Source organism: Aythya fuligula, chromosome 5 (assembly GCF_009819795.1).
Source record: "Aythya fuligula isolate bAytFul2 chromosome 5, bAytFul2.pri, whole genome shotgun sequence".
Lineage (NCBI taxonomy): Eukaryota > Metazoa > Chordata > Aves > Anseriformes > Anatidae > Aythya > Aythya fuligula.
In genome coordinates, this window is record NC_045563.1 from 15,433,784 (window position 1) to 15,455,093 (window position 21,310).

The 21,310-nt window shown below is 40.8% G+C and overlaps 1 protein-coding gene across 1 annotated transcript; it reads left to right on the forward strand.

The window, feature by feature from the left end:
• Positions 1-9,710: 9,710 nt before the first annotated feature.
• On the forward strand, positions 9,711-11,023 carry GSC (goosecoid homeobox). Its single transcript, XM_032187693.1, has 3 exons — positions 9,711-10,038; positions 10,242-10,501; positions 10,871-11,023. The coding sequence occupies exons 1-3, from the start codon at positions 9,711-9,713 to the stop codon at positions 11,021-11,023; spliced, it is 741 nt and encodes a 246-aa protein (XP_032043584.1).
• Positions 11,024-21,310: the final 10,287 nt, after the last annotated feature.

Consider the following 21,310-nt stretch of genomic DNA (forward strand, 5'->3'; position numbering starts at 1 on the left):
TGCACAGAATCCTTCTGTATTCTATAAATAAGCAGAAAACCCAACTGCAGATTCAGAATTACTGGTGTTAAATTTGTAATTGCTAGAGCTTCTCTTCTGGATTTTCACAGAGAAATATCACCAGTTCAATCAAGGAATACATTACTCAGTAGAATTGCTGTGTGTAGACTGACTCCTGGGTTACCTTGGAAGAGTGAGTGTTTCAGTTTTCTTCTTTGGGACCTCAGAATACACAACACAGCAAAGTTTGTTTTACAGTCCAGAAACTTTTAAGACACAATCCAAAGGCTGTCTATATATCACTCTCTCTTAGAGTATAGAGCAAGCAAATGTCATGCTAAGCCAACATTTACATTAACCATAGTCAGTTTTGAAGTCAAGATACTCTGTGCACAGGATAGTCAATTTCTTTTAACATAGCTCTTTAAAGAGCCTGATGGTCATGTTGAAATCGTCTTTGTATTTAGAATCCAATTGTTGGGGCCAGAGTATAGGCTGGGGAATATTTGTAGAAAAATATTTGGAGTTATGCTCTGGTTTCCCTAGATTCTGCTAATGTTTCAACACAGGCCAGACATCTTTTGCTGAATTAGGGCAGGCTGAGGTTAAGAGAACCTAAAATTAGTGGGATTTAAACTCTGATTGCTAGACTACAGCATTAGTTATCTGGTGACCAATGACTTTAGAAGTCTTTGTAAAGAAAATATTTTACAATCAAAAGAAACCAGAATACTTTGCTACCTGCTTTGGATGAATGGAGCATATATTTAATGGGGAAACCTTAGAGGTTGCAAATATTCTGAAAGTTTCCCTACCATTCTGCAAATATTCTGAAAGTTTTCCTTTTTATCATTTTTTCCAATGTATAGTACAAAATATATACATTCTGGAACTTCACATCACATCCAACATAGGTTTTGCAATGCTTTAAGATACTCAGACAGATAAGATTTCAGATAGATATACAAAATAACAATGAAAACAAACAGACATTGCTGCCACCAACTGCTGTTTCAAATCCATCTTCATGCCCTGTTCAAAACAGCAAATTTTGTAACCAACATCAAGTTTAAAGGTCTGGAGCAACAAAATGAAGGCACAGACAGAGACTGTGACAGCCATCACTGAATTCTAAAGGGTCACCTCAGTAAGATCACTGCTACTAAAATGCCTTTCCTTATCTTCAGGTGATTTCTGATAGTCAAGTAATCCAGAAGGCCACAGCTTTACCTTAATGTAGGTCTTCTCACCTTCAATGGAACTGTGGACTTTCTTTAGGAGCACACAGTAAGATTTGGGTATAAGTTTGCAGCTCATTGTCTTCTTCATGCTGGCTGTGCAGGTGCTCCTGGCACGCATGAAATGTGATGGCTGAAAGGTTCAAGGTATTCTCAGTAGGAAAAAACTTTTCCATGTGCATAAATAGTGTAGACTGAGAGAGCTCTATAAATTCACATTCTATGTACACTAACTTTCTTGATTAGATCTGCCCCTGCATGCTTTGTGCCCTTTGGATTTTCTCAACGTGGTGGCTAGTGCATATATGCTACCCTGAGATTAAAGCTTATTAAAGAAGTAGCCTAAGAAATGTTGATATCAAACTGCCAGGGTTTCGAGTATTTTTAATTCTCAAATGAGTTGCTGATGTATCCTCTGCAAGAAGCAGAGTGGGAAGGAGTCGGTATTCCCTCTCTGAAAATACCTTACCAATGGCAAAAATCATGTAACCACTCATCTTTACTCTCAAAAGCATATGTTATATCACGTTGGGACATAAACAAAGAAGATGTCCTTGATAAAACTTCTGAAATATGAACTATTCTTGACTTTTGGCTGCTGTACCAAGTTCTCAGCTAAGTTCATGGTCCAGAATTATATCTAGCTACACACCACACCAACCCCCTAAAACAGGCAACAGGCCCAAACCATGTTCTTGCATATCTTACTGTAACTTTGGAACAAATCCATCAAGAAAACTCAGAGTTATGATAAAAGAACAGACTTTCCTTCCAAACCAAAAGGTTGAAGACCAGACTGCATGGAAGCTATGCATAAGAATTAGAAAGAAAGAAAGAAAGATGAAATCAAAGGACAAATTGTCTTGTCCTGAAGACAGCTACAAATGTGTAGATACTGGTATAACATTCCTGATCCATGGGAGTAGCTGACACAGTTGTTGCCCCTGATCATGATATTATTCCAAATTATAAAATGTCTTATCTCATTTGATCAGATTGGAAGTATAAGTGTTAGCTGCAAGTATTTAAATATATACTGCAGGAATTCTAAACTCTAGTCCTGGACTGGGGATGGTTGAGTAGGAAGAGGAAAGCCATCAATTAATCTAGACTTCAAGATAATCCTATTTAATTTTAAATTTTTCTGTTAACTTTTAGAAAGGTATCAAAACTCTTATATGTACTACCATTACAAATTTAAACAGATTTAGAAATAGTACGAAACAAACCCAAGCTTCATAATGTCATAAAAACATAGCTTTTTACTTCTGTCCTCTAGTGGTTTGAGTCTTGTATTCAATTCCACAAATGACCTTTGCTGTAAACAGACTGTTTTTCCCCATAGTGCATAAATTAGAACTCAAATAGTTGACTGACAGTGGTGTGATTTAATCTAGAGACGTGGATTAAGGTTGGGAGCATTAGAATGTAAGTACAATAATTCTTCTACCTGAGTTGTTTCACTGGATGATCCTATTTTATCTATCTAGTGTAACCAGTGGTCACTGAAAACAATTAGAGTGGTATTATTTATTTCATTAATTCAAAATAATTCTAACCAAGGTAACAATTTTGTAATTCCTTTTGGAATATTTGCATTACTTGCCTTAAATACATTATCCTTCATTATATATTTCTCTACTATAATTATTCCGTTTTTTTTTACTTTTGACCTCTGCAAGCATTCATTTTTAATATAATTTCCTGTGTTCTTTAAATATTGTAAACCTTCATGATATATATCTGGCACGATTCAGTCAAAAAAAAATAAGAAGAAAGAAAGAAACAAAGCAGTCATGGAAGTCTATTTAGTTTTAGTTACATGGTGTTTGGCAATGATAATACAACATTTAGTTGGAAGATCAATCTCTCTTTAAGTTGTGGTTCAAAATCCATGACAATTAACAAGCAGACTTCCGTAGATGTTAGATTGGGCTCCAGTTTTAGTCCTACTAGAGTAAAAACTGTTAGATTATGCTAGAGTGATACTCATAAACTCTGAAGCTCCTAAAAAAGTAGAAGTTTCAAAAAGACATCATGTATACATTAAAGAAAACAATGCAATAGCTGTCTTTTGCATGGTTCACTTATTTATTTTTAAAGCTGACTTTGTTTCTCTAACTCCCTATAAAAGCCTTTTGAGTCTCTTTGCATTACAAATAAATGACTACTTTGGGTGTAATCTCCCAGGGCCTTTTTGGAGAGAGGAGACATTAAGTATGTACAGTTTATACTACAAAGAAGAGCTTTAGCCAATCTAATAATGCTTGTGCAGAATGATAAGTGCTGACCACACACAATTTCTGTTGACTTGATTTGTAGCTGTGTGTGCTCAGGATCTCTTGTGGTTTAAAATCCAGTGTGCTACATGATGATCCAAAAACTTAGTTCAGTCACTGGAAAAAGGCAAATCAACAACAGAGGTCTTAGTTTGGTTCATGTTTGTCAATCAGAAAATAAGTCTTTTGGCTTATTTTGTGTGTGTGTATTTTTTTTTCAAATGCTATACTTATACTAGTATAAACCCTAGCATAGAAAGAGATTTAATAACATAATGATGCTTAAAATGATCACAGTTTAGGCACATTATATGTAGGGATTAGATACATGAATAAATATCTACCTATGCATGGCTATATGTGAATGTATGTACAACACAGGTAAAATTAGAATTATCCTTGCAGAGAAAACCGAGGTACTAAATACTAAAATGTTAGAGTGAAGCCACCTTTTCTTTGAAGCTTGTAACTGTACTGTTAGAGTACAGTTCGATTTTCAGTAGAAATCTCGGCTGTTGGCTGTACTATGACAGAGAGCCTCTTCCTAATTGTGGGTCAGTGATGTCTCTGCAGGAGATTTGTGCTGTGTTAGCCTCTACAGCACATGCCTAGGCATGAAACTTTCATAACATTGATGTCCACATCATCCCACTTCACTGATCTTATACGCATTTGATCACAATATCAATGAGTAAAGTATTTGACCCAAACTGCATCTAATGGAAAGCAAAATTGAAAAAAAAAAAAAAAAAAAAAAAAAAAAAAAGCAAAATTATGAAATATCAGGATATCTGCTCATTGACTCCTGTGGGTGCAGTCAAGGACCAGAAATATTTTCCCACTGTCCCCTTGAAAAAATACTTTGAGTCTTCTTTGCAATGATCTGCACAGATTATATGTAGCGTAATTCCTTTGTTTAGAGGGGGAAAACTATATATTTTTTCCTGTTATATCAGTGGTGTTACACATCTTCATTTGCTAAGTTTGTTGTATGCTGGGGAAAAAAAAAAAAAAAAGGAAAAAAAATAGAAAAAAGTCTTTTGCCTTTGTGCACATTCATGGACACCTTTTAAGAGATTCTACTTTCTTCACTAGATTACCTCACATCAGATTGAATCCATCTCAGTTTTTAAACTGCTATAGCATCCGCATTGTCTACAACAGATTGTTGACTCATTACAATTCTGAAAAAAATCACCTCTGTACACTAACAAAAGGGGCAGTGTATCTTGAGAACTCTGTGTATGACAAACTGACATATACAATAAATACGAATTTTACTACAGAAACAGATTGAAATTATATAGTTCATTTGAACCTTTTTCCAACTTCAGCTTAGTCCCAGCTAAAGCACACAGGAAATAAACATGTTGAGCTGTCTAGCACCAGGCAACTATCCAGGTCCTGTGCTGTCTAGCACTGGGCTAGGCTTATCCATCCAATCAACATTAGGAAGTTTATTTATGTGAGGCAGATATATTAGTAATAAATGGATTTATTCAGTAGCTTGCTGGATTTATACATGTACAAAATCATTTAAGTTTAGGGAGACTTAAAACTGAGTGACCCACTATTTGTATGTACTGCAGGCTGAAGCCCTTATAGAAGGTCTACCCTGCTCTTCACCAAGGAAAAAAAAAAAAAAAAAAAAAAAAAAAAGGGGGAAAAAAAAGTCAGTGGGATGTTTGCTGGAGGAATACCTGCAAAAGACTTGGGAACTGGTGAAATGCAAGCGGGCATGTAGTTTGCTAAAAGGCGAATCCAAGGATTATGGTGTATTAGTATCCATTGTAGGCAATGTTCCATACCTAAGGGCCCGTTTTGATTTTTACAGACCCAGATAGTTTGTAAAAGAGAAAAAAATCATAGAAATACATTCAAAAGGGATATTTGGGTTTCCTTTCTCACACCTATTTGTACTTCAGGCAGATTTTGTTCTAAGGCATGCATTTGAATTGCATGTCAGGTTTGTGCTGCATCGAAGGCTGTTTTCACTGATTCGGCTGTTGTTTTTTGGAAAACAAGACAGAGAATTCACTTTAATGCTATAGTTCAACCAATTCAATCAAATAGTGAGTGGCACATTCTCACCTCATTTGCAGTTTTTAATTCCAATTGGACGTTGCTTTTGAAATGTCCCTTCGCTTTTCCCCCCTTATGCTGCCACTTGAAAGTTGAAATGTAGCAAGAATGTAATGTTAGGTGCCAGTTTTCTGAATTACAGGGTGACTGCTTTAGCTGATCCCAAAAAGCAAGTGTCTTTTTATACCGCATAAAAGCCTGAAATGTTTACATATCAAAAGGCTATAGGCCAATTTCTGTCAAAATTATACATGAAGTTAAGCAGTACAAGCAATTTATTTAAACACTAGTCATTGTAGAAAAATTCAAAACCATATGCTCTTTTAGCAGTTTTTCACAAATGCATTTGACCCATGACTTGGCAAGACATGCATGCTTCATAATTTACTCTAAATTTCAAATCCCCTTGACGTTTAAATAAAAGATCTTCATTAATAAAGTTTATATGAATGAAAACTTTAGAAGCTGATATTGTTAGAGGGAAGCTTTAGAAAAAAACGCGTTTCTGCCTCGTTTTCAAATGACTGACTTTCCTAATCAGTTCAAGATAAGTTTATTCTGGGAACAAATTACCGTAATTTCGCATTGTATGATTTTTTTTTTTTCTTTTCGGTGAAGTAATGATGCAATCAATTTGAAACAAACTCGGGGAACGCCGAAGGGCAATGGCATCTGCACGTGAGAGAGGTGCTGCGAAGCGCTCTTTCCGAGAGGTTTTTCGGGGAGGACGATACTCCAAACCCTCCACTCGGTCTCAGCATCCCCCCGTGCAGCGGCTGCTGAGGCTCCCCGGTCTCTTTCTCCGGGAGGCCCCGGTCTGTGCCGCCGCGGCTGCGCGGGGCCCCGCGGGGGATGCGCGGCTGCGGAGCCCCCGTGCCCGCGGCAGCCGCGCCGTGCAGGCGGTGCGCTTCGCATCCCCAGCATTTAGTCCTTAATGCCTTAAAATAAAAAAAGCCGGTCGATTTCTGAACGAGCGCATTTTCATAGACTTGTGCATGGTGATTGCTTTGTATGAAATCGTGTTGAGGTAATAATATTGAAAATCAGTGCAGTGTTTACTTTATTTCATACCTAACAGCTTGTTCTGCGCGGTGCTATCCTCCTCTTTAGATCTCCCTTTCAGCCCATGCTGTGACTGTCCTCCGGTAACAAACAATTGCTTAGCAACACTATGCAGCACAATTTGCTTGCGTTTCATTTGTTATTACAATTTCATCCCGACATTGTGTGACAACTGATTGTTTGTTTAACGCAATTTTACGTTTGCAAAGTTAGCGAGGAGCGGATGTGAAATGAGAAACTCCTAGAGCAGGTTTTGCGAAGTGGGTAGCAAAACCGGGGTTTGCACGGCAAGACTTCCCAGATTAAAACAAAACAAAACGAGAACTTTCCCAACGGGGGTGACAAGGTCTTTGAAAAAAAAAAAAAAAACAACTGTAAATTGGGAAGAAAGGTGAGCATTGCAGCGTGGCAGACCATCGTTCAGTAGAGCCTCATAGATCGAAAAACTGCTCGGGAAGCTCAGAAGCTGAGCTCTCGCGCAGCACAGGCGGTGTGTGCCCTGCTAACCCCCGGCTGCCCCTCGGGGGGGAGGTGGAGAGGTCCCGCGATGCCCGACCCGGCCCCGCGGAGCTGCTTCCACCAGGGCGAAGCAGAACGGGAGCGACGGGGACGCCCCGATGGGAGGGGGGCGCAGCACCCAGGGAACCCCACCGCGGGCCTGGGGTCACCGGGAGGGGCAACAATTAGGGACGCCGGGGGGGTCCCCGACAGCGCGGTGTCCCCGCCGCCTGGGGCTCGGCACGGCTCGGCCCGGCCCGGCCCGGTGGGGTGGCTCCGAGGAGGCCCCCAGGGCACCCGCGGAGGAGGCAGAGTCCGGGGAAGCCGCCGGTGCCCCTGCGGCTCTCCTCGGGCTGGGGTCACGGCTCGCCCGAAGCCCCCGTCTCCGCCGGGAGCTGCAGGGGCCGCCGGGGAGATGCTACCGAGCGCTGCAGCAGGGCCGCTGGGGACGTGGACGAGCATCCCGATGGAAGAATTAAGCCCCGCGTTGCTCTGTGTGCGGCGTGACCGAGACAGACCCTGAATATTACTTACCCTCAGCCCCCCCCCCCCCCAAAAAAAAAAACAAACAAAAAACAACCAACAACCCAAAACAAGATCACAAAACAAAAACAAACACAAAACCAACCTTGAACAAACACCAAACTAACAAAAAGGAAAAAAAAAATAATAAAAAAAAGAAAACTCCACGTCAAATAGTTTCACTTTACATCAAATTTGCAAAATCCGCACGAAGGTCAGCTCCTAAATACCGAAGGCGGAAAGAAATTGATCAGGAAATAAATGAAGCAAAGCAAACGACGCTAATAATTTGTCTCATCGCGGTGTATTAATAAAGTGAGAATTAAGTCCTGGGGTTCTTATTCCTCCACGTTCATACGAGTCTTTTACTAGAAATAGGTTTTTGGTTGAGATCGTTCTCAGATGCAGTTATAAATCCCGGAATTTCGAGGAAAGGAAGGATAAAGTGCGAGTAAGCGCTAACGAAGATATTTTTTTGTTGTTGAGACAAAATAATGTGTTCCTCGTAAACGGACCTTAATGGGTTATTTTCATTTCATGCGTACAATTTCCTACCTTCTTTGATGGAGGGCTGATGGGGTAAATAGTCTAATCTTATTCAGTTCACCTCCTGTGGATTCCCAGTGACAGTCGTGACAGACGAAGTATTCTGCAAATCACAAGAGCCAGCTACCAAGAGAGCCAAACGTCTTAACAGGAAGAGTTTTAGGGACTTTTTAAACTGCTCCATTTTAAATTCTCGGAGCATGCAAAATATAAAGTTCGCCGTAGCACCGCAACTCTATAAGCTTCGTTTTCTAAGCTAGGAAAGAATTCATTTTTCCTTAGAAAAAGAAAAGAAAGAAGCACCGGAATGGAGATCAAAAGCGAATCGGAACACCTACCAGACCCGGGGATTTGAGATGGCAGTGGTCATTAACATTTCCACCTTCTGGCTTGTTTAAAAATAGAAAGTGATAGCTGTCTGGATCTGAATCTGCAGAATAGAACACAATAAAATTGTTTACAACATTCACGTGTCTCAGTTCCGCCAGGTGATCTATGAAAAGAGGAAAAAAAAATAGTTCGTTTACTCAGCAGAAGACGTTGTTACATCAGTGCATAAAGCTTAAATCAGAGCAACGTACACTCCTCAATGCCGCTTCAGTTCTCCGAGCCGGGGGACGCAGGACTCAAACCCAGCTAACAGAAACACTTGGGGGGAGGGGGGATTGCATGCTTATACCGAAGTTTATTATTTTTTTAAAAAACTTGCTTCTTAACCAATTCGAAGCATAAATAACGAATCTGAGCTTCAGACGGAGGAAATCGCACCCACTAATGTGAACTAACACGAGCAAAGTAGGTGCATAATAGACGAGGCTAGGAGCTGCTAACCACTTCTGCACAATGGCATTAATAAGATTAACCTGGGCAATTAGCCGGTGCAGCAGAGATCAAGCCTAAATCTGGGGCCTTTCAAAAAAACCCACTAATGGAAAGGATTACGTTAATTTCATTAATTCTCAATACACAGACCCAGGCTCCTTTCACTCCTTTGTGTAACCCCCCACCTCTTCCCCACCGAAAGGAAGGGGGGGGGGGGTGCAAAATCAAATCTGGTTTTGTTTGTCATCTGCATATTACCAGGAACTAAATCCAGGATGACGTCGCCTGGGTATAAAAAAGGGAAGAGGTTCAGATGGATTATACTCCGTGCAGCCCTCTGGGTTGAGATCAGTAAACAGGAGAGAGTTGAGGGGGGAAAGTTCCAGGGGTGGATCCAGCGCACACACACACGCGCGTTCACACGCACAGCGGCGCGCAGACACACACGCACACTCTGCCCGCCAGCTGCCCTTGGAAAAAGCTCCGCTCTTTTCTCTCCGAGTCCCCTCTTTTTTTTTTTTTTTTTTTTTTTTTCTTTCCAAAATTCCTCCGAAAAGTTTCGATTCCCCGTCTCCTCCGGCCTCCCCCGCCCTCCACCGCAACCACCCTCCCTCCCCCCCGCGGCCGGTCCCCGCTGCCCTGCCCCGGCACGGTTTGGGGCATGCCTGTGAGCATGTTCAGCATCGACAACATCCTGGCGGCCAGACCTCGCTGCAAGGACTCGGTGCTGCTGCCCCCGAGCGCCGCGCCCGTCGTCTTCCCCAGCCTCCACGGGGACTCGCTCTACGGCAGCGCCTCCGACTACGGCGGATTTTACTCCCGGGCGGTGGCACCGGCCTCGGCGCTGCCGGCGGTCGGCGGGTCCCGGCTCGGCTACAACAACTACTACTACGGGCAGCTGCATGTGCCCGCGTCCCCCGTGGGCCCCTCGTGTTGTGGGGCCGTGCCGGCCCTGGGAGCTCAGCAGTGCTCCTGCGTCCCCCCCGCAGGTAAGGGGCACGGCGGGGATGTGGACGGGTTTGGGACGGGATTGGGACGGGATGGGATGGGACGGGACCGGACAGGACCGGACGGGCTTTCTTTGTTCCCGGAGCCGCGGGGTTAGGAGGCGGTGGCGGGGAGCGGGGGATTCTCCGGGGGGAGCAGCAGTCTCATGCGAAAGCCTGTCGTCGTCTCGTCTGTCTGTCCTTAGGTTACGAGGGCACTGGCTCAGTGCTGATGTCCCCTGTTCCCCATCAGATGTTGCCCTACATGAACGTGGGCACTTTGTCCCGGACGGAGCTGCAGTTACTCAACCAGCTGCACTGCAGGCGAAAAAGACGGCACCGGACTATCTTCACTGACGAGCAGCTAGAAGCGCTGGAAAACCTCTTCCAGGAAACCAAATACCCAGACGTGGGCACCAGGGAACAGCTGGCCAGGAGGGTGCATTTAAGAGAGGAAAAAGTGGAGGTATTTCGGGCTGCCCTCTCCCTTTGCCTTAAAACGCGCGGGGCGGAGGCGCCTCTCTACGGCTCCTCCAGAGCAACAGGTTTGCCGGGGGGAAAGGGGTTGAGATGGGTTGGGACGCATTTTATTTTATTTTTTCCCATTTCCCCAGGGTGTCCTTTTAGGGGCGGCCGGCGGCAGCCGTTCTCCCATGGAACCCAGGCGGGAGAGCGCCCGTCGGAGCACGGCCGCCGCCTGCGAGGGGCTGCGGGTGGGACAGGGCAGCGCCCGAGGGGGGAAGGGACGGGGAGGCGGGGGCTGCGTGTCCCCTAACCATCTGCCTGTCCCCTAACTGTCCCTCTAACATAACCACCCGGCTTCCTCGCCCGACAGGTTTGGTTCAAAAACCGCCGGGCGAAATGGAGGAGGCAAAAGAGGTCGTCTTCGGAGGAGTCGGAAAACGCGCAAAAATGGAATAAAGTGTCCAAAACATCTCCGGAGAAGAGGCAAGAAGACGGCAAAAGCGACTTGGACTCCGACAGCTGATGCCTCGCGGGGGGCCGCTTCCCGTGGACTGTAGGATACGCTCCGGAGGATGCTACTATCTTGCACAGGCTCTGCCTTGTCGGAGGGGGAAACTATCTGTATATAATGTACAATACCCCGAGTTGATTGCGTGTAAATAAAATGTGGTGCGGAGGTGTTGCACAGGTAGACGGCGGCGCGTCTGCGGGCCAGCAGCGAGCGCGGCGGACAGGGGCGAGGGGCGGCTGCTGCAGGCGGGTTTGCGCCGTGGAAGCCGGCGCAACGGGGCCCAACGGGACCCCGGGGAGCCGGGGGGAGCCGGGGCGGGGTGCCGAGACTGGGGCCGGCCACCTGTCGCCTGCAGGGCCCGAGAGAGCGGTCGCCCCCGGCGAGGAGGCTGGCAGGTGCCTCCTGGAGGGCTCCGGCGGAGCGCTGAGGCTTGGCACGGCTTGGCCCTGCTTGGCCCAGCTCGGTTCGGCCCGGCCCGGTCCGCCCCGGTTTCTCGCAGGGACCCTTGGGGGCCGAGGCTGCGGGCCGTGGGCCGCGGGTGGCTGCAAACTTGCTCCTTCTCTCGTCCTTCTTCGCTCCATCCGCCTGTAATCATATCGATCTGGGGATTTGTTGGGCCCGCGGCAGCACGCCTGGCTCTCTTCTAGTTTTATTTTCTTCTTTTCTCCCCCTAACAGCCCTGGTGGGTAATCCCCCGCCCCCGTTGCTGCTCCCTCACCTCCTTTGTGCTCCCAGCTCGCAAACCTGAGTCAAGCTGGAAGCGATGATCTTCAAAACTATTTGCAGGCAAAGCAAACCAGCCTCCCACTTGTTACTCTGTTGTATTTCCTTGCACTTTTCTCCCTCTTTCCTGCTTTCTGGACCGATGCCCTGCTGAGTTTCTGAAGAGTTTGTCTCCGATGTCCGTCCCGAAAAGCTATCGCACGAGCACACGGTGGTGTTCAGATCTGCTGTTAATAAATTTCAGCAGGGACGGTATGAGCACTTGCATGTTGCTCTCAGAGATGTTCAATCAGAAGTTACAAATCGAAGTTTTGTCCCCTTTGAGACAGCACCTTTGATATTAGGAAGGCAGGTCTCGCTTTACTCTTCCCCTTGGGAGGCCCTTGTAGTAGAGACACCTATTGTCCTTGTAAAATTCATGCCTGTTTGTTTTATGCATTTTTTCCTATGATTCTCAAACTCTGAGCACTCGTTCCCCCAGAGCTGAGCTACCTCTCCAAGACAGCCGTTTCCCTAGGTTGTTTTGTTGAGAAAGGCCTTTCCCTCTCCTTGTCAATGAAGACTATAAATGGAAAACAATTCAATGTGAAGCCAATGCAGACAATTTCCAGCTAGAAATCTGCATGTCATGTCTTTCCTTCAGAAGTTACGATTACTTAGCAATAAGTGAGATGATTTTCTTTAATTACAGCCAACGCCTCACCTGTATCCATTCTGCTTGTCCGGGTTAGACAAGATAATGGTTTATACAAATGCTCTCATCACTGCTTCTGGTGGCACCAGAAATGTTCTATACAGCTGTGTTGCTTGTCCTCATGCATTTTCCCCCTTGCATGATATATATATATATATAGATATTAATTTTCTCTCTCTCTCTCCTCTCTCTCTCTCTCTCTCTTTTTTTTTTTTTTTTTTTTTTTTTTTTTTTTATGGGTACTGTATCGCAGTACATAGAGTAGGTGCTAGTGCAATGGGGAGGATCTCAGTGGCTATCTGCTCAGGTAACATTTCCTAACATACTTGTGTTTCCCCACAAATGTAGTAACTCTGAGCAAGCTCTCAGTGTACCGAGATGTAGGTATATTTGCTGTGGAAGAAATTAACTGTGGTTTTGTACAAGTCAGTCCTTTAGGGGGCTTACAGTTTCATAGCTACTAGTCTCTTGAAGAAAAGAAGAACTTTAGCCTCTTTTGTTACTTAGCACAGCAGAGAAGGAAGGTGAAGAACAAACTTCTCAATGGATTCTTCTGCTTTGATACGTATCAAAGTCTAGTTCTACAGAGCTGTTGCATTTTGGAGATGCTACCCTATTGCATATATGCATCAGATGCATATCTGATCTCCATAAACTGTATTGAACTGCAGTCAATCAACACTGAAAATTAGTCCAATTTACTAAAAACAGTTTTCAAAATAAGTGTTTTGTTATGTTATATGCAAGAAGTCTCACTTGAGAGGGTTTTTAATCCACCATCTCCTATGTATTTAGTCATCGTTAGATTTTTAAAGTGGCGAATTGGCCAACAAAAAGCCAAGTCTAAGGAGAGCATTCACCAGGATTTTGCAAATGCTTAAATATTTCCTTTATTTCCCATGTATAAATAGCCTCACTGCCACACTGAGAGCTTGGCAGAGTTTTGTTTTGCTTTTTTTCTGTGCAAATACAGGAGGATGGTAATTTTGGAAGTCACTGTTAAGGACTTCAGCCTACTTAGTTCGATGTGAGAGTTAAACTGGATCTGGACTTGTAAGGGATGGTATTTAAATACGTTTCTGATAACTAGTACTAGTTATTTAAAATTGTAGTTCATATCTTCAGAGATGTTTAGATTTTTCCAGGGGACCAAGGTGCTCAAGAGCTGTGGGAGTTCCAGGTCACAGAACTTGCCCATTTGTGGACTTATTTTCAACTTTTTGTTCCATGGAAGCAAATTATGTTACACTAGAACAAAAATCTTAAGTACCCAAACTAGCTTTCTATGCATGAGGCTGTGATGAAATCATCAGTGATTGCTTTAAAATCATACTGTACCTTAATCTGAGTTAATATCTGAGTTTCGTATGAAATCTTGATTACCAAAACCTGATGTTGCGGTCTCTGGTGTCTGTTCTTAATATTACATGTAGATGTAAATCTACTAGAGTTGATAATATTCCTTTAAAATGTAATTTAAAAGCATTTTTAATCTTGATCTAAAAGCTTTAGATTACTTACTAAAAATGGTATTTGTACCATTAACCAGTAGGAGTAATGCTTATACCTTCTTTTGAAAGAAGAATATTCTCTCACTCTTTTTCTCAACAGTGTGTGGCAAAACCTAAAGGTTTTGTTCTCTCTCTCTTGCACTTCTTACACTACCAAATCAGATCCTATCTAGCCTGGAAAAAAAGTATTGAGAAGATGGCATCAAAAGGACCAAGAAAGTAGAAAATAAATGATTCACAGGGTGAAGATGATTGTAGTAAAATCTCTCTTTAAATTGTTGTGTTTCAATGACATAATCAAGCTCTAGATGTTTCCCTTGATTTTTATTTTGGATGAACTCCTACAAGCCAAAATTAAAATCCCTCAAAACAATTTTCATTATTTTCTCTGTTAGTGTAATAGGGTAACGCAAGGCAGGGGACCTGAATACTTGCAATGTTCTAACAGGTTCAGTTCTAACAAAGAAGCTTTGAAAGAGCTAGTTAAGGCACTGTATATTCATACTTGTATAAGGAGTCTGAAAGATTTTTTTTTTTCATTTGGTCTGTGTCTCCTCCACTGTAATTTACAATCTTGCATCTTGGTGTAAACCCATTCTCAGAAGATTTAATATGACTGAAGAACTTGCTTGGCTATTTTTGAAGCATGCTGTTTGGTTCATGGTATTGACATACTATCTAGGTTTTAGAACACAAGTTCAGTTTCTTGCTGAAACTGATTTTCTTCCACTGATTTTCTATGAAGCTTTGGACTTTTTGTTTCTAAATTTGGTTGTAAAATGAATAATATTAATTTCAGATCTCACAGGAGAGAAAGAGTGGGGGGAGGTTTACAAGAAATAAAATAAGCTACTTCAGAGGCATGCTGTTGTAGCAAAGACTTATTCCAGATAATGTTATGCATTATAAAAATAATTGAATAATTATACAATAGGACCACACTCTAAATAAATCTTCATAACACTAAGCTGTTTAAGTTTATGAAATTTTCCTGAATGGGAAAGTCATAACATGGGACATTTAAAGCGAGGGATAGCAGACTGAAGTAAGGGTACAATACAGAAACATTCTGCTGTGTACAGTCAGCTTGAGCAATCTGATGGATATCTTCATCTGTGCCTTCTGTATTTAGATGGCCAAAAATTGTTTCTGTTTAATATGCTATTTACCATAGCTATTCCAAGTAGTCTTGTAGTAAGTAAGTAAGTGTAAGTGTAGTAAGTAAGACTGGAAAGCAGAGGTCAAATTATTTTGGCTGACGTAAAGTGATTTATTTCATCTGAAAATCTGTACTCCCCCCTGATCCCCGCTTCAATTTTACTAATACTTAACTGTTTCTGAGCTTTACCATAATGGGATCCTGGGAGTATAAACCATACAAGCTCTTTCCTACATGACTTGTGAAGCAAACATTTGGATTAGTGGAAGTCATAATAAATAAATAAATAATTGCAACACTAAGGTGAGTTCATATATTTTTGTGCTCCGTCTGCATTTATTGGTTCTCTGGGGTTATACACCATGGAGCATAAATGAACAAAAACCCAAAGAGTTTTTGTTTTGTGTTCTACTCCCTTAAGGTTTCATTCCATTTACACTTTATGTTTTCCTACTTTGGAGACTTGACTAAATCTAGACAGAGAAGTTCAGTCAAATTACTTTGTTTCTCTGGGGCTGCCACTTACCCTGATTTGATATACAGAGTCTGTTATACAAAGGTAACAGTTGTAGCTGCAATACCTTAGATTGCAATTAATACGAAGTTTAAATGACCTATCTCTAAAATATCTGACAACTTTAACCATAGAAACCTGTATTGTTTTGGTACAAACCAGAATATTGTAACTACACAGAGAGGGAGGAGTGGAAGTTTCAAAACAACTTAAAAAAAAACAGACTTCTTTTACTTTTTGTTTTCAGGATAGAAAACAAAAAAATGTTTCTCTGTCTACAGAGAAACATATCCCTTAAGGACATAAAGCTAAACTTAATGCATAACTAAATGGAATAATATAGAGCCTCAGCAGGAGAAAGGCCATGACACTTATAGCTTGAAAGTACCTGTGCAGTTGAATGTTGAAAGTTACATCATCCTTGTCTTCTAAATGATGTCTGAATACTGCTGTTTGCATTTCTTTCCTTCTCCTCATCCAGACAAACATGCTAGCTTGCCTTGGAGATTTGGAGCCACACCTGATTAGTATACCTCAAAACATATTTGATGCATGTGCCAACTTAGAAGTTCTAATTGTCCCTTTACATTATATCCAGTCAAAGGGCCTTCCCCATATTTCTGAACTAAGCATTGAATCTTCAGTAGAGTCTGCATGTGTTTATTTACATCAGCACAAAGACTATAATAAATCTTTATGAGTTTCAGTCTTCGAGGGGATTTATTCAGTGGTTGCTATCCAGTAACTGCAGAGTGCTTTGTTAACATTGTGCATGGTGTTTTGATCTTGGCTGCACCCTGGCAAGAGGGACAACTGATGTATATGAAGCCCCTCCTCTCTTTACTTCTCCATGTAGAACAGTCTCTTTTAACAGAGCAGCTTCCAGCAGGGCTTTGGCTTCCCTTCCTGAGCAATGTATGTGGACCTGTGGACAAGGTAGGTTTAGTACATTCTTTTCTTAGGAGAAAACAAAACAAAACAACAAGAAAAAAAAAAAAAAAAAACAAACAAACACACAAAACAAAACAGAATTAAGAGCCAGCCTCTGACTCTGATGGTATCATTTCAGTGATCTGGTTTGCAACATAGCATCACAAACCATTGGCTTTGTACTGCAAACTACAATGTTGGGGTGAGTTGCTGAGAATGAAGCTGGCATCACTCACAACTCCAAGGTGTTATGAAAGTAGAATCTGAATATAACTATTTATTTCCTTTATTTAGGGCTTTTGGCACACTGTCAAATAATTTAGCTGTGACTTTTCTGAGTAGTCCCAAGGTAAGGAGCTACTTCATTAGCATTACTCCATTTTACTGTTGGAGAAGCTTAAGTACCCCTTCCTCAAGGAGACATGCAGGAAGTTTTTGGCACAGTGTGGGGAAGTAGAAGTGATGTCATATTTTTGGTGGTGAATTTTATGCCATCAGCATGATTTCCTTTCATCCTAATGGTAATTTGGCTTTTCTGGTAGAAGTAAAGCCTTCATGGTTATGTTTTATGTGATTATATATAAAACTTCTCCTGCTTCATGAAGAATTTGCACATTTTTGCCATGTGAGTGAACCCAAACTGAAGGCTAAATTAATGGAAGATAAATGAAGGAAAGTACAGTATATTTTGTGTGTATGAAATATCTATTTTGAAAAGTTACAAAGTGAAATTCCTGACTTGTTTTGCTTGCACACCCAAAAATGTGTCGAGAGTGTTGCATGTGCAAGGAATGCAGTGCCAGTAGAGAGTGAGTAACATTTTGTTAAGAACAGAGAATGGAAAAGAGTTATTTTAATGCCAAATTTCACCCTATAGTGGATAATTATAGCCAAGTTGTAAACCCCTTAAAAGTTACAAGGCACCAGCATAATGAAACACATAACCAAAATTTACTGTATATGTGTAGATTGTGAGCTTACTCTTGAATATTTAGTCTTCAACTTCTTAAATTTGTAGTTTCCACAGAGGGCTTATAAGTGCTAGAATTTTGATCAACTGTCTCAGATAAACTACTGCTATTGTTATCACTATAAATCTCCCTAACCTAAAAGCTTTAAGGAGGCTGATATTTTCTGTGAAAACTATGATTCAGAACGGCATGAACCCAGTACCTTTTATGTGGAGCTTTCTGTCACTATACAGAAAGTCTCAGGCAATATTTACATCAGTTATTAGGTCTTATTTGTTTAATAAAATACTTTAATTTTTTTTTTTTTTTTTTTTTTTTTTTTTTTTTTTTTGTACTCTGTTCATTGTGCATGTTTTTAGAACATAAAGGATTTTTTGTTTTGGTTGACCCTAATGCTAAGAAGACACATCTTCATGACAAAGCTTTTTCACTGTTGTCTCCTTTAGCCCAATGGAAAGGATAAAGTGGATGCCTGACCCAAAGCTTTTGTGAATTAATGGAAAATATTATTCTCAGGTTGGTAATATTTCCCATTTAGGTTAATGGATGGGATTATCTTGCAATATATTCCATGAAGATAGGGCACTAATCCGTACTCAACAGGTGTAAAATGATTATAGGACCATAGGTAATTTTAGGGGAATTTTATCTCCTTAAAATTTTCTGTGTTCTGCACTGACTTAACTAAAGTGGTTCTACCCACCTTGTCCAGGTGGGTAGATTTTAATAGTAGAAATGGGGTTGTATTGCTAACGTCACTGCAGCTAATGCTGTTTTTAACGGAATAAGGTTTAAGGATGTATCTGTATTCATGACAAAAGTTTTAGTTATTTTCATTTTGGGACAAAAGCCATGTTACCAAACTGAAATATCTGCAACAGTATTTAAATGAGTAAATTAGTTCTGCTTTTCAGAGGCAACAATATTGTTGCAAGTGTATTCTTGATGTAGAAGTATTTTCCATGCAATGAGGCTTGACTAATATCAACATTAAGCTCTCATGCCTTGCATAAGGCTTATCTTCACCAGCACAAAGGCAAGGTAAAAGTTTATTGGTACCCATAATGCTTGGCCTTAGAGGAACAGCTGATTTACCAGATGTTTAAGAAAATCCAGAACAATGTTGCTGAATTGGAAAGCAGCTGTGTTTGTCTCTGCTCACGTATTCATTGGTACAGCTGCTTCAGATATCCGGGCATTTAAATTATTCTGACATCAGAAAAAAAAAACATCGAAACAGGGACTGATTATGGCCATATTGCTTATGACGGTTTAATGCTATGGCTGACTGATCACTGGGAAAACTATTCAGTCACTAGACATGTTGCAGTTAAGGAGCAAGTAGATCTCATGTTGAGGACTAAGAGCTAGGACATTAGGTGCACTAGATTCACTAGAATCATATATTAATATCCCTCTCTTTGAAGTAGCTGTCTTAGGAACAGGATCAGTTTCCCTTGCAGCTTCACAGTCTTTTCTCTTGAGAGCTGAAAATTTTAGACTTGTCTGGATGGATGTCAGATGACCTCAGAATTAAAACAGAAAAAGGAAAAGTTTCTATATTAGATCTGATGTTAAAAATAATCTTCTTGAAAGTGTATTAATCTTGCCAAATTCTGCATATTTTTGCTTTTCTTTTCTCAGTCACAAATCTAAGTTTGGTTAAAGACCACTGGACATTTAAATAGTGACTAGCTACTAGCTTAGAACTGGTCTACTGATCCCATTCAGTTTATCTGAATTTTTAAATCACTTCTGGATCAGCACAAAGTAGAAACAGCTGTCCCAGAAAAATATCTAAGGTCATTTCTGGAGAAAAAAGGACTTGGTGTGGCCTGGAAGCAGTATTCTTCCAAACTACATTGCAAAGCCACTAATGGCTCTAGATCAAGAAGGAAGAAAAGCAGGTAAGAGACATCTCCCTAGCTTTCCAAGTCAACAGTAGATTTAAACTGTGTGGCTATGAGTGGCTATGACTATTGTTAAGAGGATTTGGACCACAGATAAAACCAATAGAGTTATTGGGAGTTTTGGCTGAAGATTAAAACCATTTAAGGTTTGATTGAAAGTATGTTTGTACAACTGATGTTTTAAGAATTTTTAAACAGTATGAGATACATTTCAAGTTTATTTTTGGAACAAAAAATTGAAATGTAGTTTTGTTTGTATACCATCATGTGTTTTTGTTTTGTTTTATTTATTTTTACTTCCCTTTACTGGAAGTCCTTCCGCTGTTGTTTCAGCATAAGTTGTGAAGATAGGAATTTACACTTGTAAATAACTGAAGCATTCTTGCTCATTTTAAAACCCTAAGATTTTCTGATAGCTCATAGTTACAGATATGTGACATTCAGATTGTAAGATTCCACATAAACCCGTAATTTTTCAGGCAGCTCAGGAGACCTATGGGATGATATTTACTATAAGGTTCAAAACATCCAAAATCTATCTTTGGTATTGAGAAGTCTTTTGTACAGAAAAATCAGTGGAAGGTCACACAAAAGCTAATGATACAAAACTGTTGCACATAGCACTTGTAAGGTCTGAGGTTGTTATTTACCCATTTCATAAAGTTTGAACCCATAACTAGCAGATATAAAGTGGAACTCAGTAACAATACCAAAGTGTTTAGAAAACTTGTTAGGACCAGAAGGGGCATTCCAGGCTAGAGCCTTCTTGTGATCTTCTAGCCAGATACTTTTCAATGAAGAAAAAAATTATTTACAGCACAAACTGAGAATTAGTGTTACAATTCAATAGACAGAACACCAATATGAAGTTAGTAGAAGAGATACTGCTACCATTAGAAACTAATGGATGCCTATAATCTCAACTAGGCCACATGTGTTTCCATCTGGAAAATAGAAGTCATTCTATCATATGCACAGATAGGAGGTACTAGGTATTACTTCTCCATCAAGTTATCTTCTGGGTGAGTATTTTCCTCTATTCACTGCAGATAGTTACAGCTATGCTTTAGGTTGGAAAATAAAAATATTTAGACGGATTTGTAATATCAGATCAAAGAGATTCTTGAGAATGGAAAGGCTGCAAAATCTGACTTAACCAGAAAACAGCAGTAGAGTCACCAGCAGCAGGTAGATTTGTAAACTGGAACTCACTTCCCCTCCAAAATCTTATTTAAAAGCCACCCTGAAAGACGGATAAGATGACTTTAGAACTCATTACAGAGGCATCTGAACAAGTGTGAGATTCCTAAGACAGAATACCTTGAGTTGGCCCTCTGCCACATTTTCTGCAGTTCTAGGGGAAGGGACAGTGCACAGGCTGTAGAAGAGATTGCAAGAGTAAGGGGGGAACAGAAGCGTATAAATCTGTGTTCTTTGTCACAGAGTTTGAAGCAGTTTATTTTCTGAACTGTTTCCAATGAACTGTTAAAAAGAGAGGTTTTGGAATTAAAGGGTTAATCAGTTGGAGCGGAGGCAGAAGGGTGGGGAGTAAATACATTGATATGCCCTAACCTGCCAGTGCAGGCAATAGTTAATGAGTTTGGCAACTTCTTGATCTGTATCTACAAATGATATTTTTACTTTATTATTATTATTATTATTATTATTATTATTATTATTATTATTATTATTATTACATTTATATATTATTAATATAATACTTATATTAAGAATACAATATTTATATTATGAATACAATATTTAATAATAATAATAATAATAATAGTAATTTTTATTGCGTATGCCTGTTTTTGCATTTTCAAGCAGAATACCTTTTCTTTCAGTATTGTCAGCATCCCATTGAGAAGTCTTACAGGGCACAGTTAT

Bases quoted from the DNA above. Each gene is read 5' to 3' on its own strand.
- GSC (XM_032187693.1), top strand. From the start codon at position 9,711: ATGCCTGTGAGCATGTTCAGCATCGACAACATCCTGGCGGCCAGACCT. The intron at 10,039-10,241 runs GTAAGGGGCACG...GTCTGTCCTTAG, and splicing joins CTCCTGCGTCCCCCCCGCAG to GTTACGAGGGCACTGGCTCA. The intron at 10,502-10,870 runs GTATTTCGGGCT...CTCGCCCGACAG, and splicing joins TAAGAGAGGAAAAAGTGGAG to GTTTGGTTCAAAAACCGCCG.